The sequence below is a fragment of the Dromiciops gliroides genome, chromosome 4 (assembly GCF_019393635.1).
Source record: "Dromiciops gliroides isolate mDroGli1 chromosome 4, mDroGli1.pri, whole genome shotgun sequence".
NCBI lineage: Eukaryota > Metazoa > Chordata > Mammalia > Microbiotheria > Microbiotheriidae > Dromiciops > Dromiciops gliroides.
This window is the reverse complement of record NC_057864.1, coordinates 452,690,844-452,717,174: the sequence shown is the minus strand read 5'-3', so window position 1 is coordinate 452,717,174 and position 26,331 is coordinate 452,690,844. Positions and strand designations below refer to the sequence as shown.

The 26,331-nt window shown below is 49.7% G+C and overlaps 1 protein-coding gene across 1 annotated transcript; it reads left to right on the top strand.

The window, feature by feature from the left end:
- Positions 1–26,311, top strand: PI4KB (phosphatidylinositol 4-kinase beta). The gene is given in 16 exon segments (XM_044000199.1): positions 1–134; positions 8,858–9,312; positions 9,315–9,781; positions 14,271–14,315; positions 16,925–17,152; positions 18,913–19,140; positions 20,653–20,762; positions 21,012–21,116; positions 21,288–21,411; positions 21,922–22,068; positions 22,070–22,188; positions 24,236–24,368; positions 24,567–24,687; positions 25,084–25,152; positions 25,521–25,573; positions 25,575–26,311. Coding segments are annotated over 15 exon segments (2,496 nt in total). The 5' UTR covers positions 1–134; positions 8,858–8,885; the 3' UTR covers positions 25,695–26,311.
- The last annotated feature ends 20 nt before the right edge of the window (positions 26,312–26,331 follow it).

The following is a 26,331-nucleotide window of genomic DNA, read 5'->3' as shown; positions in this document are numbered from 1 at the left end:
GCCGCCGCCGCCGCTGCTGTCAGGGAAGCGGAGGCGGCCGATGGAGTCCGGGAGCGGCTGCTGCTGCTGAGGCAGCGGCTGCGGCGGCCCGACACCGACCCCACACCTCGTCCCCTCCGCGGGGGTCCCCGAAGGTAAGGTGCCCCTCCCCCCTTCACCTACTCCAGGGTTCCTCTTTGCCCCTCCCGGCTCCCCCCCCTTTCTCCACCCCGGGTCCGACTACAAAACTTGCCCCCCCTGCCCCTGGGAACACCTGCATATCAGGTTCCCTCTCAACTTTTCCCTCAAGCTCGGGGTCCTCCCACGTACTTTGCCTTCCTTCTCTGCTTAGCTCCTCCCCCTAACTCCAGGGTTTCCCCCGTCCTCTCTCCTCTTCGCTCACCACCCCCCCACACACACTTATTTTTTTTCCTTGCCGTCTTGGGCCCCTTCCACCCGCGTCTTCCTTCCTTTATGGTCCCGTAGTTGCTTCTCCCTTCCTCTTTCCTCTCGATCCTTCCCCACTCCGCCGACCTTAGTCCTCCCCTTCCTCCCAAGTTGCTTTATCCCCCTGCCCCTGGGCTTTGACCCCAGGGTTGTGAATTGTGGCCTTACATCACTCATAGATTTTGCTAACCCCCCCTTCCCCCGTTTATCATTTCCGAAATACTTTTTAGAATCTGCTTTGGCCAACCCAGTCCTCCTCCTCCCACCTCTTTTCTCCGGTCCTGGGAACTCCCCCTCCCCCCACTCCACTACCACCCCAAAGCAGCTTAAAGTTGACCCAGCATTGACTCATGGTAGGGAGAATTCCAGTTTGAATTCCTCTCTGTTTCTCTGGGCCTTAAGGATTGGGCTGGCTAGTCGAGACAGTTGAATCCGATTTAAGTATGTGTCTGTCATGTTCTCCCCCACCTAGCTAACCCCCTCTTATTTCAGGATCAGAAAAGGCTTGAACTAAAGAATACATAGATTAGGGAGCTGCTTCCGATTGTCCTGGTCAGAAGAAAATGTGCTTCCCTAAGAAGTTGGGGAATGGTTAGACCCATGGAGGTGATTTACAAGTGTCAGCAACAACCTTTGAGCCTAGTCCGGGGTATGTACGTATAGAAGGGCTGAGGAATTTTGGAGAAGTCTCCTTAGACTTCACTTTGTTGTAGGGGCAGTTGGTAGATAGAGCACCGTGCCTGGAATCAAGAACTGAGTTCAAATGTGTCCTCAGTCACTTAGGAGCTGCCTGAGCCTAGGCAGATCATCTTAGACTCCTACTAGCTTGTGGGACCCTGAACAAGTCACTGCCTTGTAGTGTTGTTTTGAGTATCAAATGAGAAATTATAAAGTGCTTAGCACATGTAGATACTATATAAATGCATATTTCCTTCCACTTCCTCGGTTCAGAAAGCAGACACTAAATGGATTGGCAAACCAGTATGGATGAGGTTATGGGAAAGTTTGATATGGTCTATTTAATTTTGGCTTTGTTGCCTTGTATCTTTCAGTCAAGTCTCTGTCCAGGGGGTAATTGTTTAACTTATCTTTGGCTAACTAGAAGAATAGTTTTGTTGACTCCCTAAGAGTGCAGTATGTGTGAGACACTGAAGGGTAGCCATCATAATCCAGGAGCATGGGACAGTGGACAGAGCCATGAGGAGGTCAAGACTTCTAGGTTCAGTCTGTGACTTCCTTATTTGACCCCCAGAATAACCTTAGGCATATTAGTCTACTTTGTACAAGTCAGCTCTGTAATAGTTTAATAGCAAGGACTGGATGAGGGACAGAATCAGACATATCTTGTTTGTTTATAAAGCATTCTGAGGACTATAATTTAAAGGCATTTATTAATGGTAGTAATGCTGTATTCCTGGGAATTTGCCTTCTTGTCTCCTTTATCTGATATGTCCATGGCTTACAGTCTTATCAAATGAACATGGTTAAAAGAAAACCCCCATATGCCCTTACCTTCTCATCCACCCCCAAGGCGTTGACTTAAGTCCCTTCCCCAGCGTGATCCAAAAACCCACATTCCAATTCATGTTGGCTGAAGTGGGGAGAGAGCCTCAAGTAAAATGGGCTTAAGAGTTTGGCTGCTGGGGGCAGCTGGGTGACGCAGTGGATAAAGCACTGGCCCTGGATTCTGGATTCAGGAGTACCTGCATTCAAATCTGGCCTCAGACGCTTGATGCTTGCTGGCTGTGTGACCCTGGGCAAGTCACTTAACCCTTGTTGCCCTGCAAAAAGAAAAAGAAAAAAAAAAGAGTTTGGCTGCTGCTTTGTCTATCATAGTGGTGTTAGTGAAGAGTTTAGTACATTAGGTGTTTTTAGACCCCCAGCTGGTTCTGAGGTAATTAAAGGACCTCACTTTTCATCTTCCCTCTTGTCCATTTCCCAGCTAGGAGCTGGTGATGACCCTTTTCTCAGGAGCATTGATTACCTAGAAAGGTTTGAAACTAGGATACAAGTTCACCTGCACTACCAATTTTGTTCCAGCCTTTTCCCCCCATCTCCCTTTTCAAAGCTAGTTTGCATGGTAAAGCTCTTGAGCAGAGGAGAGAACTTCTCTTCTGGTAAGAACTGTGATGAAAACCACATGGGGAAATGGGGAGTCACCCAAATAACCAAGGAGATTGGGTAGAGAGAATTCAATTAGAAAAGAGTAACCAGGCTGCCTTTTCTTGCCATGTGTCTTTTCCATTTGGTGCTCCCAGAACCGGCTGAGCCTCTGCTCAGAATCTGCCAACATGGGTTCCTTGGCCCCATTCCCTCAGGTGCAGATCAAGGAGCTCCCAGCCTGATTCATGACTGATTCGGCCACATTGAGCTCCCTGCCATACCTCCATTTGATGGTCTTAAGAGAAACTTTGCCCAAAGTTCAATTTCCTCTTGGGACTATTGCTGTGGTTTTTTAAACTTGGTTCCTGATAGGGCTTAAGCTTGCTTAACAATATGGCCCTGGAAGCTGAGTTGTAACCCAGGAAAAAGAGAGGCCCCAGCTTCCAACGTTAACAGTAATATCAGGGGGGCAGCTAGATGGCGCAGTGGATAGAGCACTGGCCCTGGAGTTAGGAGTACCTGAGTTCAAATCTGGCCCCAGACACTTAACACTTACTAGCTGTGTGACCCTGGGCAAGTCACTTAACCCCAATTGCCTCACTAAAAAAAAACAAAACAAAACAGTAATATCAGAGGGGCAAGATGCACTGAAACTATCATGGGTAAGATTGATATTAGACATAAAAATAATGACCTAAAACTCTTAAGTTTACAAGACAGTATCTGTACATTATCCCATTTGATTCCTACAACAACTCTGTGAGGCAGTTGCTATCATTACCCCCATTATGCAGGTGAGGAATCTGGAATGAGGAGGTTAAGGAATTCGACTAAGGTCCCATCAGAAGTGTCTGAGGCTTCCTGACTGAAGGTCAGTCTCTCTCTGTCTCTGTCTCTGTTCCTCTCTCTCACTGGGCCCCTGTTGCTCACAGGATCCAGAGACCTAGAGCTAGGAGGGCTCTCAGACCACCTAGTTTTACAGACAAGGCAGCTGAGGCCCAGGGCTGGATAGCAACTTGCCCAAGGCAAAGTAGACCAACTGCCACCCCCAGCCTCCACCAGAAGTAATTGGCATCAGCAATATGGTAGTTAGGAAACTCCTTGGACCTGTCAGGGAAATCAAAGAAGACTGTAGATGTATCTTTGAAAATCTAAGGGGCAGCTCGGTGGTGCAGTGGATAAAGCACCGGCCCTGGATTCAGGAGGACCTGAGTTCAAATCTGGCCTCAGACACTTGACACTTACTAGCTGTGTGACCCTGGGCAAGTCACTTAACCCCCATTGCCCTGCAAAAAGAAAAAAAAAAAAGAAAATCTAAGAGAACCTAGGAGTTTGTAGCCTGCAGAAGGGAAGGGAGGATAGGGCATAGGGAGCGCACACTTCTTTTATTCAAATATCTGAAGAGTTAGATTGTTCTCTTTGACCGTAGAAATAGGATTTGAACCCAAGTCTTCTGTCCAAAGCAAGTGTTTTCTCCACTGTTTCATCCTGCCTTCTGTTAGTGAAACAAGCAGCCCCTATATGTGTCACATCTCTTTCATTGGTAATGATCTAAAAGCAGGACAAAGGAAGTGACTTGCTTTGAGGCAGAGGTCTGGATTTAATGACGTCATTCATTGATTCCGAAATATGAAAGTCTCAGAATTCAGTTCTTTTCCAGAAACATTACGGGCCTACTATGTGCAAAGCACTGTGCTACTTGGGGATACAGAAACAAAACAGCTCCTGCTGTTAAGGAGGAATACTCTGCTGGGGGATAGAACATGTTCCGTGGAAGTAAATCAGTATCACCAGGTGCATGGAGGCTGTCATTGGCTCAAAGGAGGCCTTTGTCATCTAGTTCATGGGTTCCTTGATATAGGACTGGAAGTGGTATAAGAGGCCATCCAAGCTCACTTTCCTGTTAGGGATCAGGAAAGTGAGCCCAGAGAGGAGAGGTGACTTGTCCAATGTTGCAGAGCTAACAAGGAGCCGAGAGAGAACTTGTGTCCGAACCTAATACCCTTCCCATTGTCCCACTAAAGACAGGCATGATGAGGAAATGGGGGAAAGGGCTGGTCTTAGGCTCTGGTAGACCCAACTTCTGGCACAGACAGACTCGCAGTAAGTGTATCAGTGGAGTAGGGTAGGAGAGTAGCTGAGAGTAAGAAGGCTTCTGGATCCTTGGAGGTGAGGGACAGAGATGAGGCAGACAAGTGTGAGCAGCTTCCTTCTGCTTCACATGTGTACCAGCTTTCCTTTGCCCTGTTAATAACCCTGGAAGCTCAGCTCAGCAGACACTGTCCATGAGTTAGGGAACCCACGTTCAGTTGTCTGTACTCCCACTCCTGAGCAGGTTGCTTAGCCAGAGGAGCAAAGGCCTCTCCAATTTCCTTTGCCGTCCAATTCTTAAGTCATGTCAGGCTCTAATAGGTTTGAGGTAAAGAGCTTTCACCCCACTCCCCTGCACCCCCACCCTTGTCCCTCCAGGACAGGCTAAGCTTTAATGGTCAGATAGGAATGGGGATGGTATGACCCTTAAAGCCACAGAAATTGCAAACCAAACTGGATTTTCTTCCCCTGCTGGTTGTTTTTTTCTTTTTCTTTTTTTTTCCTTTTTCTCTTCCCTTCTGGCAGAGGTGGGTGGAGCAAGAGTGTAGATTCAGGACATGATGACCTAGTGCTTTCACTTACTGCCCTGTAGTTGTCTTTTCCCTTTGAAACTGCCCTCTAGACATCCTCATTTTAAAATTTATCCTTTAAAACTGGTACAGTCCATATTTGGGGCTTTGGGGGCAGCTAGCTGGCCCAGTGGATAAAGCACTGGCCTTGGATTCAGGAGGACCTGAGTTCAAATCCAGCCTCAGACACTTAACTAGCTGTGTGACCCTGGGCAAGTCACTTAACCCTCATTGCCCTGCAAAGACAAAAACAAAACCAAAAACATATTTGGGGCTTTCTTGGACTTGGGGCACCAGAGAATCCCCTTGACCTTCCCAAAAATGTAGAAACAATCTAAACCTATTCCCTTCTCCATCTTTCCCCCTCCAACTTCCCCATCTAAATCCCCTTTCCATTGTTGCCAACCTCCTAACCCCAGCATTAAAATTAGCCCCAGAGGAACTAGGAAGCTGATTAGGTATGTTGTCGTGGGGACCCTTTTGTGCCTTGGTAGAAGATTCTAGCTCCATACCCCTTGGCAGGCCTGGTCTTCTAGAAGAGTTGGAGGGAGAGGCTACCCGAGACTGGCAATCAACAAGGAAGGCCCTTGGAAACTGAAGTGAGGTCCTCAGCCATACTCTGGGTGGGATCTGGCTTGTACTGAGGCTGAGGAGAGTCGTAGGAGCCCCCTGTCCTGGAGCTTCTGCCTTCCCCTCTTCTTTCTCCAGCCACTAAGAAGGTTAAGCTGCCATCTATTTGCTGAGCCTCTCAGTGAAATCGGAAGCTTTGTAGGGAAGGAAATAAATGGAGCTCACTTTCACTAGGAATTTTTGGGAGAAGATGGGCTCTGGGGAAGTGTGGGAGGGAATTTAAAGAGTCAGTGAGGCAGAAAAAAGTGAAAGGAGAGAGATTATGAGAAAAGAAATGTGAATAATGGCAGGGTGCTGAGTAAAAAACTCCTGGCTGCTCTATCGGTTTCTTTTCTGACCTTGAATGAATACCATGAAGATCTAGGAGGCAAGGCAGGTGGTCCCAGCCGAACCAGAGTTACAGTCTGGAACCCTTCAGAGGTGTGGTGAGGAAAGACTGAGGTTTCTTTCTTATGCTGATGTGTGTGAGTACGAGTAGAGACAGAGCCACACAAGTAGTAGTGCTGGTTATGCTGCTCAGAAAGCAAGGCCCCAAGGGGCCCTGCCCAGCTTTGGGAGGGGGCAAAATAGACCTACCACCCCCAGCCTCCACCAGAATTAATTGGCATCAGAAAGATTGTAGTTAGGAAATTCCTTGGATCTGTCAGGAGAAATCTAAGAAGACCTTGGACTTAGCTTTGAAAATCTCTAAGAGAAACTAGGGATTTTTAGCCTGCAGAAGGAAAGAGAGGGGGAAAGGAGAGGGCATAAGGAGCACACACTGATTGTACTCAGGTGTTTGAAAAGAGTTCAGTTTGTTCTCTTTCACCCTAGAAGTCAGAACTAAAATCACCAGCAGTAGGGCTTTCCACAAGTGGACTGGGTGCTTGTGAGTGGTGGCAGACCACTTGTTGTTTGTTTTGGAGAGAGATTCCTTTTCAGCTCTAGGCTGGACTGGATGGCCCAGAGATAAGCCCTTCCATTCAGTAGATGAAGAGATGTAGACCTGGATCACACAAGGTTAGCTTTTAGTCTTTTTTTTTTTTAATTTAATTAAAAAAAATTTTTTTTTGCAAGGTAGTGGGGGTTACATGACTTGCCCAGGGTCACACGGCTAGTAAGTGTCAAGTGTCTAAGACCAGATTTGAACTCAGGTACTCCTGAATCCAGGGCCGGTGCTTTATCCACTGTGCCACCTAGCTGCCCCCAGCTTTTACTCTTTATGTTGTCTGAGGAGAGAGTGTTCAGTGACTGCTTCCAGAATCTAAGCTACTTCCCAGCCCCTCCAAATGTAAATGCCTAGGCCTGGCCTTCAAAGTTGTTGCTAATACTTGGAATTCACCTTCATTTTGATCCTGCGGTGCCCTCTGACTGGCCTGTGTTCTCTTAATGTACCATAGGCTTATTCTGTTCATGGATTTTTTTGCCATTGCTGACTACAGCCAGACTCCAGAGCCCCGGTTAATTTAGAATTCACAGTATGCCCCTCCCATCCCTGATCCAGCAGGATCACAATGTGGTTCTCCGATTTCTACAGGGCCTAACTAGTATCTCTAATTGAAGAGAAGTCTAAAGGATGATTCTCTGTCTCAGCCCCAGAGAGAGAAGAAGCAGTAAACTGAGCTGTTTTTCTTCCTTGGTGTTCCTTCCTTGAGACTTTTCCCAGGGATCACTCGAGAAGAAAGGTCTGAGTTATGGGGGTCTTATTCCTCTCCCCACCTTCTTGGAAGTTCTAGAGCCCTACTGGTGGTGGTTGATTTTGGGCACCCCAAAATATTACTAGTTTTCTCGAGAGAAAGTTTCTCACCCCCAAATTCTCATCCGTTTCAATAAAAAATAACATATGTGCCATCCGGCTCCTTTAGGAAGAGGGGAGGGTCTCATGAAAGCAAACAAACAGCAGGATGGTGAAAAGCCACAGACTGAGAATCATTATTCTAGAATGGTTTTCTCTTAACCCGGCCCGGCCTGGCCCGCTTTCCGATGGCCATCAGAGAGTTTACAGTCTAAAAGGGCAGGTAAGAACACACGTGGAATCAACAGAAATGAGGGATTGTGGGAGGAGTGATACATGAGGACAGCTTCCCAGAGCAGGTAGAACTATCATGTCAGTTCCACAAACCTTTATTAGGCATCTGCTTAAGTTACTGTAGTGACAAAGAGCTTATAATCATGTCAGGGGTGGGGTGAGGAGAAAGTGAAAACATGTCATGAAATAACGTAAAGCAAGGCTTAAAATGATTAAGTGCATAAGAGAGGTCAGGCTCAGTGGCTTGAGGGTCCTAAGGGAAAAGTTGTCTATCACTTCTTGAGAGAATAAGGAGGGGCAGCTAGGTGGCACAGTGGATAGAGCACTGGCCCTGGATTCAGGAGGACCTGAGTTCAAATCTGGCCTCTCACACTTAACACTACAGCTGTGTGACCCTGGGGCAAGTCACTTAACCCCAATTCCTCACCCCCCCCCCAAAAAAAAAAAAAAAGAGAGAATAAGGAAAGACTTCATGAAGAAGGTGGCACCTGGACTGGGTCTTAAACGAATGGGAATATTGTTAGGAGACGGAAATTGGAGAAGGGAATCTGTTATAGGCAAAAAGTATGTTTAAGCGTGGTATATGCTAAGGCTTAGAAATCTGAAGTTTACAGGATCACCAAAGGGATGGGAAATGGGAGGAGGAAATGGGGAGGACGAAAGAATAAGCTTTGAAGAGATAACCAGTAAGGAGAAAGATGTATGCTTTTAGAGAGGACCCAGTCTAGTTAGGGAAACAATGTACATATGCAAGTGAAAACATTGTAAATACCCTGACAGAGCAACATGTTAGCAAATGCAGATTATGAACCTAGTGCATACTAAGTGCATAAAGACAAAGTCAAGGAGTATTGAGTGTGGGGTGGCCAAGATCAGAGAGGTAATGACATTCAAGCTAAGGAAGTCTGAGTGATGGAGAGCAGATTCTAGGGAGAATTTCATAAGAGTTGGGGGCTGGAAGATGGTAGGAACTTTAGGGTAGAAAAACTAACTGGTTTATGTTTCTCCTTTTCCTTCCCTCCTTTCCCAGCTTGGAAGTGCTGTGTCCTGCTGTGGCCATGGGAGACACGGCAGTGGAGCCAGCCCCGCTGAACGCCTCTTCGGAGCCTGCTCCAAGCCCACCAGGAAATAATGGGGGTGCCCTGCTCAGTGTCATCACTGAGGGGGTTGGGGAACTGGCAGTCATTGACCCAGAGGTGGCCCAAAAGGCCTGCGAGGAGGTGTTGGAGAAAGTAAAACTTTTGCATGGGGGTACAACCAGCTCCCCAGAAGGGGCCCCCCTCGAGCTTGTCAACGGGGACAGTGTAGGCAGTGAACTCCGCTGCCTGGACGAGCCGCCTGGCCGCATCCGAGAGGAGGACGAGGTGGGGACCTCTGGTTCAGCTAAGGGGGCAAGGAGGCGGCGGCAGAACAACTCGGCCAAGCAGTCGTGGTTGCTGAGGCTGTTTGAGTCAAAGCTCTTCGACATTTCCATGGCCATCTCCTACTGTACAACTCCAAGGAGCCCGGCGTCCAGGCCTACATAGGCAATCGGCTCTTCTGCTTCCGCAACGAAGACGTTGACTTCTATCTGCCCCAGCTGCTAAACATGTACATCCACATGGATGAAGATGTGGGGGATGCCATTAAGCCCTACATTGTTCACCGCTGCCGCCAGAGCATTAATTTTTCCCTTCAGTGTGCCCTACTGCTTGGGGCCTACTCTTCGGACATGCACATCTCCACCCAGCGACACTCCCGTGGGACCAAGCTCCGAAAGCTCATCCTTTCAGATGAGCTGAAGCCAGCTCATCGAAAGAGGGAGCTGCCCTCCCTGAGCCCAGCACCCGACACAGGGTCATCCCCCTCCAAAAGGACTCACCAGCGCTCCAAGTCGGATGCCACTGCCAGCATCAGCCTCAGCAGCAATTTGAAACGCACAGCCAGCAACCCCAAAGTGGAAAACGAGGAGGAGGTAAAATGCAAGAATTGGGTTGGGAACAGGGCTGTGCTGGGCTGCATGGGGCTAGGGCTTCTGCCTGGGGGTCTAATTTCCCATCTCCTCTTCCTTCAAATCTTCTTTCATTTCACAGTCAAGAGCATGGGATTTTAGGGCTTGAAAGATGAGAGAGAGTCTCATCTAGCTTCCTTCTTTTATAGATGAAGAACACTGACATTCTTGAATGCTTACAGAATTTGCCCGAGGTCACACAGTGAGCAAAACAGGGCTTCTGAGCCTCTGGCACCTACTCTTTCCACTGTGCTTTCACTCCATTCACTTCTTGCTAGGAAGACCCTGAAGGCCAAGATTGTGGAGTATAAACTTCTTGTGGCAGGGATTCCTCCCCACCTCCACTTAGGGTCTGGGTTGTCTGCTTCACACCCCCAGGGAATAGCAGAGGCTGTTGGGAAAAGAAAAAAACCTGAGAACTGTGTATGTCATGGGCGATATAGAAAGGTGTTTAATAGAGCATCAGCTCATTCTCCTCTCCTTCTCTCATCATAATGGCTTCTCCCCCTCCTTGTAGATTTAAGGGCAAAGTTCATTTGTTATTATTTAAGCGTTCAATCAGATTGCCCTTACTACATAAATAAAGTGAGGGTGAAATAGCTGGCATCCCTACAGTTTCCCATTTTCCTTCTGAGAGGGAGCAGGATAGGGGTGACCAAGCTAGATGGGAGTGGGTATGAGGAGCTCTCAGGGTAAGACTAGAAACACGATGGCCAGGAGAAGGAGGCTGTAAGAAGACAATCTAGGATGGGATGTGGCCTAAAGATGGGGAGCTTTTACAGCAACCCACACCTACCTTCCAGTGCCCAGCTGGGTGAATGGCAGGGGAAGCTACCCCACTGGACGACCAACTGTTGGTGACCTGGTGTCCCAGGCGGACAATGGTGCCCCAGTTCTCCACCACTGACTCACCACTGGCCAGGCTCCCAGTCTGGCTTGTGGCCCAGTTTGGGAAGGAAGAGAAAAAAGACTGAGGAATCAGCCCTTGTTGGAAACTCCATGTGGCTAGGGTCTTGGCATCTGCCCGCATGGGGCTGAGGGGGTGCCACATTCCGTGTTTCTAATACAGCAAAGATCCTTTCAACCTGTCTGTGTTTGGAGGAAGGGGAGGCAGTGGGGGAAGCTGCGAAACCTGATCTGGAACCTGCTATCTCTGGGAATTAGACTTTGTAGGCCAATTTGTCCTTGATCGTGTGATGAGGTTGTTGACCTAGAGTGAGGCAGAGTGAATTCACATCCTCTAGTCCAGAATCATTTCCAGAGGCCTCCTCCTGAGGCTGTCACCTGTCCTTCCTGGCCATGGGAATGGCCTTTAGATAGAAGTTGCTCCCAGTGTCTACATCCCCACGACCACATTCTCCTAAGATGGAACCATTTCCTTCCTCGTTGGATGCTAAGCTAGGAAGCCTCTGTTATGAGGCAGTAGATACTGCTAGGCCACACAAGGGGTGGGGACTGTCTGCCCTCAAGGAGCGGCTCCATTCTAATAGAAAGAGACAGGGTGGTTAGGGAAGGGATTTTTTTTTTCCTCTGGGGAGTCACAAGTAGGGTGGGCATATGGAAATTGACTGCTAGGTTCTTCCCACCAGCAGCAGTAGTATTGACTTGATCAAGTGGCCGTGGAATGAAAGGATGCTGGGGTGAGCTTGTAGGCCTCTAGAGCCTGCTAAATTCCCCAGGCCCCAGGGAATTCAAAATCAGAAAAAGATGTGCAGGCTTTTCATGTTCTTATGTCACCTTCCCCAGGCCTGGACATTTCTCTCCTATTTGTGTGGCTCCTGTCTTGAGGCCGGGAGCACTTTGGCATTGGTGCTTTCCTTAGGCTATTGCTGGTCCTAGCCAGGTCAGAGTTGTGGGCATCTGGGGAGTTGGGACAGGCCTTCCAGGTAACTCATTTTCCTGACCTGGTTCTCCATCCCAAAGGCCACTATACCTTGAGAGAAGGGGCAGGGATACCTCACAGGTAATGCTAAAAGGATTAGACATCTGATTCCATTGCCCTTCCCTGAGAGAAACATGGTCCAAAGAGTAAAAGACAGAGCCCCATCCCTGCTGTTGTGGAAGGGAGTTTTATTTCAAGGGTCCCTTTGGAGTCTTTAGTACCTGAATGCTGTTCCCTCAGCACTCACTGGCCAGGTGCATTTTGGGAATGTCATGTTCCAGGATCTGAAGGAAGTAGGGGTTCTTCTACTACCCACCTCTTCCCTTTAAAGTCCTAGTGAGTGGGAAAGGGACTGAGCTCCAACCCAGCTCTCCTTCATCCCTCCTTTCTTTTAGCATTTATGGATTCATTCAGTTATTCAGCAAACATTTCTCAAACACATACTAGGCACAGAGCACTGTGCCAGTGTTGTGAACGCAGAAAGATGAAGAAGAGAAAATCCCTGCCCTTGAGGTGGTGGTTGTTCCATCATTTCAGTTGTTTTCAACTCTCACTAAACTCATTTGGGGTTTTCTTGGCAAAGATACTGAAGTGGTTTGCAGTTCCCTTCTCCGGCCCATTTTATAGATGAGGAAACTGAGGCAAACAGGGTGAAGTGACTTGCCCGGGGTCACACAGCTTCTAAGTGGCTGAGGCCAGATTTGAACTCTGGTCTTCCTGACACCAGGCCCAGCGCCCTGTTCACTTCTCCACCTAGCTGCTCATTGCCCTTCGGGAGGTTGTCTGGGGAAGTGGTTATTGAAGGGCTACCTCTCTCCCTTCTCCCTCTACCCCCCAATAAGGAGGATTAGGCAGCTTCCACATTTTCCATTTTCCTCCACCTCTTTATCCAAATTTTGCAGGCTCAGATCTAACCAGATACCTTTCCCCTTATCTTCACTATCTATATCTTCATTTGAGTGGGGATTATGTAAAGTGGGGTAGTGGGACAGACTTCTGAGACTTGGAGCTCATCTCCTTCCTGTCCTCCCCGCCACAGATAATCATAGGTCAGTGACTTTCCTCAGCTGCTAACAACTAGGCACTTTTCTTTCCTATTTCTAACCAGATTGATTCCCCTCTCATCACAGTAGCAGCATTTTTGGTGGGTCTATCTCGCTTTCATGGGACTACCTCAACCTTTGTACAGAGAAATCTGCTCCATGTCATGCTGGGAGCCCTGGCCAGCCTGCCAGCATGATATTGTTCTGATGTCAGCCTCTTGGCCCAACCCTGCTCTCTGGAGCTGACTCAGTATAAGGAAGGCCCTCCTCTAGGTCAGTGTACCAAGTGGAATAACCTTCCCCACGGGGTGTCCCTGTAACAGTAAGAATGGGGGGACGAGGTGGATGAGAGGTACTGAGGGCAGGTGTTCTCAGCCGGGTCTGTGGTACGAGTAACCCTGATCAAATGGACATCTCACTGCCTCACCAGCCCTCCCCTCTGCACCCTCCTTTGCTCCCACTTCCCCAGCCTCCTATCTTCTTCACTGCTCCTCAGGTTCTCTGAGGAAAGAAGCAGGAGTTGTGGCCATCTTCATGTTAACTACGCAAGTAGAATTCATTGAGTTTAATAGTCAAGTAGAAATCAAGACTTCTAAGTGAGCACTCATTAGTCTCTGCAGAGGAGGGAGGAAGTCGGACTCTGTCCCTTAAGGCCCTTCTGCCTCTGACCCCCTCCCAAAGCAGTGGAAGACCTGGTCACGTGGCTGCAAGATGGACACTGTCACGAGGCCCACTGGGGCCTTTCCCTCCCCCGGAGTGGGCCTGGTCCTGGCAAAGCCCCCAGAACTAGGCAAGGCATAGACTGTCTCAGAACCACAGCTTTGTTTCAGACTGAGTTTCAAGCTACATCTTGCAACTTGGAGCAAAACCAGATCAACAGGTGTGTATATATTCAGTGCAGGGGCTAGGACTTAATGCTGAGCAGTAAAGGACATGCTGGGCTGGAAACCTTGTTTGTACCCTCTAGCAAGCAGTATGGTGTGGAGCTTATGATGTGATGTCAAATTAGAGATCTGTTTTCCTTCACTGTGTCCCCCAAGACTCTGGTGGAACTGGAGACCCCTAATTTGAGGGCCATGTATCTTGTAAAACCAGACCTGAATTAGGAGCTGGCACTTTGGAAACCACTAAGCCTTGGGCTTTGACCTAGAGTATTAGACTTAGGAGAGCGGCCCCTTTCTGGGACTCAGATCTGGAATTTTTTTTCTTTGAAATAAGGGCTGAATACGTGAGAGTGAGAGGAGAAAAAACGGAACAACAGAAAGCCCTCCCACAAACCATGTTAGTCCTTTGCCCCTCCCCCTGACTCCTCTAGGGTCTGAACCTGCCTCTCGTCATTTCCCAGTAATGATAGTGTGAGGGTCAAACTCCATAAGAAGGTTTAATTATTTAAAGAAAAATATAATAATAGAGATATGAAAGAGAAGCAGTTGTAATCAGAGCTTGAGCTAAATTCTTTGCCTTTTTCTCTCTCCCTTCCCCCTTCCCCTCCCCCTCTCTCCCCTTGCCCTCCCGGCCCCTTTCCCAGGAACTCTCCTCCAGTACCGAGAGTGTTGATAAATCATTCAGTTCCGTAAGTGGGGCCAGGCTGGGGCTGGGTGGCTGACTCCCCATGTCCGCCCATGGCAGCATTTCCTCTCCGTCCCCAGATCTCCTTTTAGTACTTTTACCTTTGTCCAAATGCCAAGGCCGGCTTCTAAAGGGCTCCTTCCCACCTGTCCCACCCCCAGAGGTCCCAGACCCTCCCTGGCCCCCCTGACAGAGAGGACCTACCCTTCACCATGCTGCCATTTGGCCTGAGCCCTGGCTGAATTAGGCCCAGGTCTTTTTTTTCTCTCAGAGGTCACTGAGAGTGGGGGAAACTGTCCTTTTTACCCACCCCAGGTCTCTGGAACGAGCACCCAAGAGGTATTGGTGGGAATTGGCCATTGGACCTTAGTGCCAGGAACTACTTGGCAGAAATGCATGCCCTGAAAAGGATTCTCCTTCCCTCCCCCTAACCCCCTCTTATCTCCTCCCCCTCACCTGGGGCCCTCCACTGAGCACCCAATACATAAAAGGAAAGGACTTGGCCTGAGAAGTATTTACTTGCCCGCAGACTATTTCTCAAACTCTAGCCTCATTTCTTCTAGATCCAAGTACCCCTGTTTTCCCAGTTTACTAGCAAGAGTGTTTCTTGTCCTCATCTTCCTTACCTTATCCGTCTTGCCGTAAGTGCCTTTGGTTGACACTCCAGTGCATTCCCTACCCCCAGGAGTCTTACAGGATCAAAGACCCTGCGTCTGAGCAGAGACGTGAGAGGAAATGCTGGGCCCTCTGGGAGTTTGGATGATTCTATTTATTTATTTATTTTGCATTTTGATTTTTTTACTTGTGTCCCCAATCAGTTTCCTGTGTTCTGTGCCATTCCTTTCTCAATCATGATTCCTGTCTCCCCTATGAGGTGATATACACCACATAATCAGCTTGTTTGGGGGCCCAGGGAGAGTCCGACCCTCTTTTCTGAGATGACTGCTGTGAACACGAAGTCCAGGGTAGGGGTAGTCTTTCCACTTGAGTGACTGCATCAGAGGGCTTGGGGTGGGAGTGAGTTTCTAAGTTCGTTCTTCCTTTTATCCTGCTTCCCTCACTGGGCATTTGGGGGTATCTGTGAGAACTGGACCCTGCCCCCCCCCAGTCTGTTTTATTCCTCATGCTGAACATTTTATTTTATTTTTATTTATTTATTTTTCATAGTGAGGCAATTGAGGTTAAGTGACTTGCCCAGGGTCATACAGCTAGTAAGTGTTAAGTGTCTGAGGCCGGATTTGAACTCAGGTTCTCCTGACTCCAGGGCCTGTGCTCTATCCACTGCGCCACCTAGCTGCCCCTTGGCTCAACATTTTAAATTCATGAAAACAACTCATTTTAGTTCTTCACTGGGATTCCTGAGAGTCCCTTCTATCTCCTAGTCTTGGTGGGTAAGTAGAGTCAGGGCCTGTACCACATGGCTTTCTCAAGAAGGTCAGTCTTGCAGTATTAAGTTAGAAATTCTCATTTAGGAAAAATAATCACGAGGGAAAGAAGTCTGTTGAGTGAAACGTTATTCGTGTGAATGAGTGGCCTGTTGATAGTGAATGAAATCAGTCGATAAACATCTATTAAATGTCTACTATGTGCCAAGCACTGAGCACGGAGGATAGGAATCTGAGCTAGTGGTCTCGATAAACTCTTCCCCCTGATGGAGGGGGCCCAGGCTAAAGAAGCCCCTTTTACTATCTTGCCTAGTCCATCTCATTCCACCCAGACTACCTCTGTTTCTTTGAGGAAATGGCTGGAGTATCCCACACCAGGGTATGGAAAGCCTCTTAAATATTGGATGAGCCATTTCTGGACATGGGCAGAACTGGCTGGCTTGAGACTGTGCTGTTTGTGCTGCTGGATCAGAGCTGGAGAGGGGAGGGCATCTTGGAAAACATGGGGTCCCCCTTGAGGATAGCAAGCAAGGCAACACTCAGCCCTTGGGTCAGGGGCTGAGAGAGGCTGCCCCATAGCCCTACCTTTTCTCCATCCTCCCTTTAGCTGCTGTTGCTTTTCTTTTCCCCATTGATTTTTCACCCATTTTACAAATTCTGCTCCCTCCCACCCCTGCATGTTCATTGCTTGCATGTTAAATGATGGGAGGGAGAAGGGGAAGGGAAGAGTGTCATTTGCAAGGGCTTGGGGTGGGATTTGGGGGAGTATCCATTTTTACTGAAGAAATCCCCACCAACATCTCCTTGTCCCAATCCCAAGGGAGCTGGTAGGTGCCAGCCACCTCCACAGATGCTCCAGAGACTGCAGTAGCCCAGTAAGTCAGAATAAGGAGATGATGCTCAGTAAGAAGAGGCACTTCTCACTAAAGGATGTTCTGGAAAACCTCAGACACCTCTCACATACCCTCTCTTTGTACCCTACATCCCGAGAGTATCTCCTAAGAACTCCTGGAACAGGAGTCTTCCCCTCTGACCTCCCAGAGCCTCCACAGAGATCACTGGGGTGATGGGAAGGGTCTTGCCTTGGGCCAAAAGCTATCCCCCAATCCCTGCTGCTCCCTAGACACCAGGGAACTTTGGCCTAAGTCGATCAAACGGGTCCTTGATGAGTAAGGCATGTCTGGCAGCTATATAACTCCCTCCTATCTCTTACCCTGATACTTCATAGCCGGTCAGACTGGCTCCTGAGCGAGAGTTCATCAAATCTCTAATGGCGATTGGCAAGCGACTGGCAACACTGCCCACCAAGGAGCAGAAGACCCAGAGGCTGATCTCAGAGCTGTCTCTACTCAACCACAAGCTCCCTGCCCGAGTCTGGCTGCCGACGGCCGGCTTCGACCACCATGTGGTTCGGGTACCCCACACCCAGGCAGTTGTCCTCAACTCTAAGGATAAGGTAAGTAAGCTCCCACTTGTCCCCCCACGCCCAGAAGCCCACCATACTTTCTCCTATTTATTCAGCAAACAGCTACTGAGTACCTCCTGTATGCAGATCGTAGCTGCTAGTCACATGCAGAGCTTAGATAAAACCTAGGGCCTTCCCTCGGAGAGCCTAGCCTTTCTCCTCTGGCATTTGCTATTTGAAAGCCCTAAGGTAAGCTCTGGTTAAGGAACTTCAGTCTTCTACTTGGGTTTAGTATGGAAAAGCTTATAGGAGGGGGCTTGGATTTGGGTGAAGAGAGGGGGATACACAGTAGAAGGAGAATCACAGTAAGAACTGCTGGCCTGTCTTGTCCAGACATTTACTAACATTCTTACTGATGTAGCACCTTAAATTTGCAAAGTTCTTTGTACTTTGCACATGGCATTTTTTTACTTAAATCTCAAAAAGTTTGGAAGGTACAGAGGACAGGTAGTTTTAATCTCACTTTAGAAAGAGCTAAGTGAAGGTTGGGGAAAGTTGGAGTGATTTGTCCAAACTCACATAGTAAATTACCAGCAAAGTGGTTGGCAGCATCTGGGCTTTCCAAGCCTCAGTCATGTGTTCTCTCTACTCCTACACACAGATTCTATTTCTTGACAGGCTGTGTCCTCTGACTCTGAGCTCAGAAGGCCAGGGACGTCACCAAAACAGCGTCCCTTCCTTGGTTGCCCATTACAACTGCTGCCCAATAATTCTTCTAAGGTTTTGGGGAAGCTATTTCATTTCTTGGCCAGTATCACTTTTGGGCTTATGAGTTCTGTAAATTGAATATCTGCTCTCTCCAGTGTAGCGCAGATGTTCTCTGTGTGTTCCTTTTATTTGCCCTAAATTCACCTTGTTTAAACTTGACTTGTCCACTCTCTGCCTTCATGTTTCCAGGCTTGAAGAGTTCTCATCTTTTTTTTTTTTTTTTTTTTTTTTTTTTTGGCGGGGCAGTGGGGGTTAAGTGACTTGCCTAAGGTCACAACAGCTAGTAAGTGTCAAGTGTCTGAGGCCGGATTTGAACTCAGGAACTCCTGAATCCAGGGCCAGTGCTTTATCCACTGCGCCACCTAGCCGCTCCCTAGTTCTCATCTTTTTAATATTTCCTCATACAACAGCCTCCCAGCCCTATCTCTTGTATCATTTTAATTGCCCCTCCCCAACCTTTATCCACTTCAGTTATTCCTTTCTTGAGGTTCAGGGATCAGAATTACTTAATAGGATTTCAGGGGAGTTTAATTTATTGGTTTTGTTTCTCACACACTTATTGACAAATGCCATTTTGTTAACATTTGGGGGCACCACGGCCCCCTGGGGCGGTGTCTTCAGGGATGCTTATGTAGCTCATGGTCCAGAAATTTTGTTTGAATACAAGAACTCTTCTGGACGCCCATCCCTTCTGGCTCGCCTTTTTGTTAACTTAGAGAATTTTGTGTCATTGGAAAACCTGAGACTTCACTTTGTGCTCCTTTTTCCAGATCATAGGGTTTAGGACTAGAAGGGACCTTCCATCGTCTCATCCCACTCCCTCAGTTTAAAGATGAGGAAACTGAGGCCCACAGAGACTAAGAAATTTACTGAAAGTCACTGTTCTGAGCAGCAGAGCCAAGTCCTTCTGGCTCCAAGTCCACTACTGTTTCTAACCCACCGTGTTGCCTCTCCATCAGTTTCTAGTGTTGAGAGCGGCAGTCACTGGGGAAGAATGTCAGGGTGGGGAGTAGGCCGTTTAAACGACTCTTTTCTTCCTGCAGGCGCCCTATCTTATTTATGTGGAAGTCCTCGAGTGTGAAAACTTTGACACCACCAGCGTCCCAACGCGGATCCCTGAAAACCGGATTCGCAGCACGCGGTCTGTGGAAAACCTTCCCGAATGTGGCATCACTCATGAACAGAGAGCAGGCAGCTTCAGCACCGTCCCCAATTATGACAACGATGACGAAGCCTGGTCTGTGGACGACATAGGCGAGCTGCAGGTGGAGGTGAGAGATCCTGGAGGATCTGTGTCCACAGGTAGCATGTGCCCAGCCGTGGGCTAGTGGGGAGAGGGAAGTAGGTGCTCTGAAAAGGACAAGGGAGTTCTCGACCTCAAGAAGCCGGCCATCAAAACAGATTTAGAAAGTAGGACCAGGCAATCTGAGGATGCCCAGGGCTCAGGGGAGGCTGCGAATCCAATTCCGGGCAGCTTCAGAACACAGGACACAGTGCTGGGCAAGGTATATCACTGAGACGAGATGCGGTCCCCACCCTCATAGACCTCATGGAGGGGGTTACATATACCTGGAGTATAAAATAACATGTTAGAGGTGTGCAAAGGAAAGTCTGGGGAAGGTCAAAGGGAGCACACGCCATGACTGACTCCCTGATGATCAGGGAAGACCTTTTGGAAGAGGGGGCAGCAAGTTGAATTGACTTTTCAAGAAGAGTAGGAGCTTAGCAGGTAGGACAGGCCAAGGAGCAGAAGGTGACAGGCACCCAAGTGCAGGATGTGGCTTGGGGGTGTGAGTGGTCCTCATTGCCTGCCAGGTGCCAAAGGAGGGAGTGGTGGGCAGCCAGAGAGCTGCACCAAGGAGTCTGTGTGGCAGCAGGGCAGAGAGGGAATCGAGCCTTGGTAATCCAGAGCCACGAAGGCCCCTACACCAAGGCTGGGGTCGGCACAGTGCAGGCACCCCGAGGCCACAGCCCCTGCTCTGAATGTGGATCATTTGGCTGAGCATCTTCCGTGTGTGTACCCAACACTGGCTAGGCACTGTGGGAAAGAGGAACACAAATAAGACCCAGCCCCTGCCCTCGAGAAACTGATGAGCCTGTTGAAGAGGCGCACACACATCCCTGAAAGTTAGTTGGCAGCCCAGGGAAGCAGCATCAATTCCCACTGACAGAAAAGAAATGATGTCAGAATGAGGAAGAGGTGAAACCTGAGCTTGGGCTTTGGGCAGTGCTGGTGGTATTCCAAAGAGGAGAAGGCATCCAGGTGGGGAACTGAGGGAGACAAAGGGAGGGAGGTAAGGAGGGGGAGGTGGGAGGGGGTGTGGCAGGGATCGTGAGGAAAATGAAGCTGGCCAGGGCAGACAGTCTGTGTAAGAGAGCAGTGGAAAGGTTGGCTGATGATATGTGGGTTGGGTCCAGACAAGGGAAGACCTTGAATGCCAGGCTTAGAGAAGAAAGTAAGAGAATCATGGGGAAGTCAGTTCTCACCACTTTTGACTTTCATACCCAGGCTGTGAAGAGTAAGATTATGGGCACTGGGGTGATTCAGAGGGAAGATGGCGGATACCTGCCCTCAGGGATCTCCCATCCTTATAATGGAAAAATGCCCATTGTGAGTTTCTCTAATCCCTGCCGTGGCTTACAGCCCGCTGCTAAGGGGATGATCACAGGGGGAGCAAGGTCTGCAAGGGGCCTCAGAGGTCAGAGTGGAAGGGCCAGGAGAATGAAGAGTGGGGGAGGGGGGGTCCTCTGCTCACTTTGGCTGCCTTTCCCTGCTCCCCCAGCTCCCCGAAGTACATGCCAACAGCTGTGACAACATCTCCCAGTTCTCTGTGGATAGCATCACCAGCCAAGAAAGCAAGGAGCCCGTATTCATTGCAGCAGGAGATATCCGGTACGACCTCCCCTAGGGCTCTGCCCCTTCTCCCCTGACCTGCCTGTCTGGGGGCCACTGATCACTTTTCACTGCATTCTCTCGCTCGTTGCCTAGGTCAGCACCAGTCTCTGACCATGTCCTAGTTCTCAGTCTGGGGCTATCCTTGTTTGGAATTTTAAAAAACATTTTCATTTGGGCCAAGCTGGGATCCCTCCTTTGGAGGTCAGCTCCTTACCCTTGGTAAGTGATAGGTTTCTCTCCTGCCAGACGGCGCCTCTCCGAGCAGCTAGCCCACACCCCTACTGCCTTTAAACGGGACCCAGAAGACCCCTCAGCGGTCGCCCTCAAGGAGCCCTGGCAAGAGAAAGTCAGGTGAGTGTACGCTCTTCTCTGATTTCAAGCAAATGCTACCACCTCGATCCCACCAACATTCCCATTGTACAGAGGTACAAACCAAAGCTTGCCTGGGGACGCTGGCCTCACCTGCATCACCCCACAGAGCTGCCTCCTCGTCATCCTTTCTTGGCCTGCCTTCCTTTATAGGCGGATCAGAGAGGGCTCCCCCTATGGCCACCTCCCCAACTGGCGGCTCCTCTCAGTCATCGTCAAGTGTGGGGATGACCTGCGACAAGAGCTGTTAGCCTTCCAGGTGCTGAAACAACTGCAGGTAAGGGGAGGTGAGGAAAGGAGTTTGGGCCTGGGTGGCAACTGCTACATTTAGGGAAGTTGCCCTTTAAAGAGACTACAGGGGCCTCTTCTGGCTACTTTTGATACTGTGTCTGTCCCGTCTTCTGACTCCTGGTTTGGAGGCTGAAGTTGGATTGAAGCCCTTGCCAGTCTCTCTTCTTCCTCCTACAAATTACATGACTGCCTTTACCCACTTCCACCCAAAGAACTAGGAGGGCCCTCACTCTTCACAGATGACTCCCTTTGTACCTGAGCAACATCTTCCTCCATTCCTGTGTCTCCTTCCTGCTGTGCTGTTGTGTGAATGTCTACATCCTTCTCCCATTCTTCTCCCTGGACCTCCCTACCATGCTTTTTAGTCCCTAGCAAGAGCTGTGGGTTTTGTTTATAACATTCCAAGACAGCCTCGGGGAGGGCGATGGCAGAGAAAGGAAGGCTAAGAAGGGAGTTGTCTTTCTTTTTCCAACTGTGTCCTTGTCTCTTCCCTCAGTCCATCTGGGAGCAAGAACGGGTGCCCCTTTGGATCAAGCCCTACAAGATTCTTGTGATCTCTGCGGACAGTGGCATGATAGAGCCTGTGGTCCAATGCTGTGTCAATCATCAGGTGAAAAAGCAGTCTCAACTCTCCCTGCTCGATTTACTTCCTGCAGGAGCATGGCAGCTATACCACCGAGGCATTCCTCAGCGCCCAGCGCAACTTTGTACAGAGCTGTGCTGGCTACTGCCTTGTCTGCTACCTGCTTCAAGTCAAAGACAGGTGAGTGACTGCGTGACGGCCTCTCTGGCTCCTTATCCTACCTGGCCTCCAAGCCCCAGTCCTCATCTCTGTTTGTGATCGCACATCCAGGGGGCAACTGCATTCTTGCCACTTGGGCTGAGTGTTGAAGTGAATAAGCAGGACCCTTGTCTTCACGTAGTCTGAAGCTGGCTGGCTGTCAGTAGTTTGGGAAAAGGAAGGAGAGCCTGGCTTCCCCGAGCTCGGGGCTCTGGAGGTGCCTGAGGATGCTCCCCATCCAGGGACTTTTCAAAGCCACAAAGCCTGGGCGGGGGTGGAGGCAGGAGGGGTTTTTTTGCTAGAAATCCTTTCTCAAGGCCAGGGATCAGGACTTTGAAGCCAGTTTCCTGAAGCACAAGCACAGTAGGACTGAGCAAACTGATGGCTGAGAAAGGATGGCAATCTGCCCTTCCCCTTCCTGATTCTCCTCTCAGAGAATGGGGGTGATTCCATTGTTGAATAAAGGAATAGTCTGAACCTCCCTGGTAGAGGAGGTAAGTTGGAGTCATGGAACTCCATCCGAATTAAGACTGGATAGCTTCTCCACACCAAACTCAGATCCCTGCCAAATTCTAGCTCTGGTGATTGGTTGGAAATGAGAGAAAGGAGACCGGTTTCCCCTCTGGCCCATGGGACTGAAGGCACCCACCCACTCTGGCCTCCTTGAGTATCTGAGCACTTTACCTAACAAAGACTGCCCTGACTGGGCTGTGTTATGCTGAATAGCTGCTGGCCTGGCCCACCTCCTGGCCTTGGCTCCTTTGCCGGACATTCATTTGGAAGTCATTATGACCCGGAATTTCCCTTTCTTTAATTCATATGCCCTCCAGTAACTAATGTGACTTCTAGGTATAAGGTATTCCACGTTAATTTTCTTTTTGCAATTTAATCTTGTTTTGTTTTGTTTTAAACTGAATGTAAAAATTTCTCCCTGTTCTCCCTGTTCCTGCTTCTGGCAGCACCTCACAGTTTGCTGCTGCTTATTTGCTATGGGCTGGTAAATACAACCCTGAAGTTCATTAGAAAGTATGGATTATGGGGCAGCTAGGTGGTGCAGTGGATAAAGCACCGGCCCTGGATTCAGGAGGACCTGAGTTCAAATGCAGCCTCAGACACTTGACACTTACTAGCTGTGTGACCCTGGGCAAGTCACTTAATCCCCATTGCCCTGCAAAAAAAAAAAGTATGGATTAAGTGATTGTACATATAAAATCTATATCAGATTGCTGGCTGTCTTGGGGAGGGGAAAGGGAAGGGAGGGAGAGAGGAAAATTTGGAACTAGAAATCTTATAAAAACAAGTGTTGGAAACTATCTCTACATGTAACTAGAAAATAATACTTTTATAATTTAAAAAAAAAGTATGGATTAAAGGGGCAGCTAGGTGGAGCAGTGGATAAAGCACCAACCCTGGGTTTAGAAGGACCTGAGTTCAGGGGCGGCTAGGTGGCGCAGTGGATAAAGAACCGGCCTTGGATTCAGGAGTACCTGAGTTCAAATCTGGCCTCAGACACTTGACTTACTAGCTGTGTGACCCTGGGCAAGTCACTTAACCCCCATTGCCCAGCAAAAAAAAAAAAAAAAAAAAAAATAGAAGGACCTGAGTTCAAATCCAGCCTCAGACACTTGACACTTACTAGCTGTGTGACCCTGGGCAAGTCACTTAACCCTCATTGCCCCACCCAAAAAAAAAGGAAAGAAAGTATGGATTAAACCAGAAGTTATTGAACAAGACTTTGACCTCCTTGTGGTCACTGTGTTAGTCGATCTTGAGGTTCAGAGACTGTTGCATTTGGTTCTTGCTAAATAAGTGAGGCCTTAGTGAGTTTCCTCATTCTTGTTAATAGCAGTTTTGGACACTGCAGCGTCTGCTGGTTGTCTGAGATCCCAGCCGGGCAAAGACATCGAGGAACTGGGAGGGCTTTGCAGAACACTTTTGGCCAATGCATTTTAACCTTGGGGGTGGAGGTCATACCTATCTGCAAGTATGCCTCTGCCTCCTTTATGGACCATCTTTATCTCCTCCTCAGGCACAATGGGAATATCCTTCTAGATGCCGATGGTCACATCATCCACATTGACTTTGGCTTCATCCTGTCCAGCTCCCCTCGCAACCTGGGCTTTGAGACGTCAGCGTTTAAACTGACCACAGAGTTTGTGGATGTGAGTTGTAAAGCTGTCCCCATCAAGCTCCTTGGCAGGGGGACGGTGAACTCGGGGCTTCTGTAAAGTGAAATGAAATGGCCATGATGGCAGCAGGGGCGTGGGTGGGTGGGCAGGCACTGAAGTGAGGCCTGGGCTCTGTTCAGTCAGAGCCCAGTTGTGAACTGCTGCCTCCCCGCTTGCCTCTCCATTCTCCAGGTGATGGGAGGGCTGGACGGTGACATGTTCAACTACTACAAGATGCTGATGCTGCAGGGGCTCATTGCTGCCCGAAAACACATGGACAAGGTGGTGCAGATCGTGGAGATCATGCAGCAAGGTGGGGGCCCTTGGGCAGAGGTGTCGGAGCCAGCGGGGCCCCTTGCCCCCTTGCTGTGTGCTGGCGGGCCCTGGAGCCCGAATCCTGACTGAGCTCACCCACACACACACCTGTACACTCCGCCCCCCCCCCCCATCTATTACTGTGTCCACCCTTCTCCCATCCTTGGGCAACCAGCCCTTCCATTTCTCCTCCACTTCCACCCCATCTGACTTAAGTCAGCAGCTCCATTGTATTTCCTCTCCCCCAGTCCCACTCACCACGTCCCCCCCTTTCCTATCTTTAGCTGTGTTCTCATTCTCTGCCTGAGGTTGCCTTTCCAAGTTCTCCTTCCCCTGTTTACTCACATCTTCCCTATCAATACTCAATTGGGCCACCCCTGGCCCTATCCCACAGGTTGCCGATGTTGCTCAGGAGAATCCCCGCCCCGCCCCGTAATGACGGTGGCCCAGGTGATCTGTGAGTGTCACATAGCCTAGGCAGAGCTTGCAGCCAGATCAGTGCCCGTGCCCCAGCATTTCTTGCCTGGCTCTTCCTCATAGCCCCGGGACCCTTCGCTCTCTCCTACTCCCCCCCTCCCTGCTGGAAACCTGTGCCCCACCCCTTAGCAGATCGAGGACATCCTGGGGCGGTGTCTCCCCCAGCCCTCCCTTCTGCCCCTCGTCAGGGCTGGCAGGCTCAGCAGCAACAGCCTCTCAGGACAAGAGAACAGAGTAGGGGGGAGCTCTCAGGACAAGAGAGTGGAAGGGGGGGGACCCAACTGGGCTCAGGCCATCATGCCCGTAGGTATCTAGGGTAGGATGACCCTGCCGTCCTCCTCCCCAGGCTCTCAGCTGCCTGCTTTCACGGCTCCAGCACCATCCGCAACCTGAAGGAGCGGTTCCACCATGAGCATGACAGAGGAGCAGCTGCAGCTGCTGGTGGAGCAGATGGTGGACGGCAGCATGCGCTCCATCACCACCAAACTCTACGACGGCTTCCAGTACCTCACCAATGGCATCATGTGACATCCTGCTGCCAGCCCGGGCATCAGGCTCCCTGGGAGGGTCAGTGTCCACCCAAGGGAGACAAGTGGGGAGAGAGCTACCAAGGATCATGTGGTAACAAGGAGAGAGCTTGCCCCGGGGGCAGAGGAGCGTGTGGGGAGGAACCTCTCTGACAGTATTACCAGCCAGAGGTCCCTGGAGTCACTGCCCCCATGGAGATGTTGGGGGAAAGGAGACCTTCCTGGGGTCTGTGGTTTTCCTTGTCCTCCTCCTCCCTGTTCTGGGCCACAGGAAGAGGGAACTTGAGGACTGGCCATACCATTGCCCCGCTGGCACCTCTTCCCCCCCTGGGCCCCATCCCTGCTGGAGAGGGGTTGGCATAGCACCTGGTGCTCCCCCTGCAAGAGGGGGGGCTGGTTTGGACCCCGCCACTTCCAGTGCCCCCATCATGGAAGCAGGGGAAGGGGACCAGGCTTCCTTCCATGGTGTGTGGGTCCAGCCCCTCATTCTGCCCCAGGCCCAAAGGGGATGGGGATCCCTATGTCCATTCTGACCCCACTCCCTCTGGCCTAGGGAAAATGCTCTCGATTTTTTATTTTTATTTTTTTTTGGTTTGAAATAAAGTCCTTAGTTAGCCACCTGTGTTCTCACTGAACTT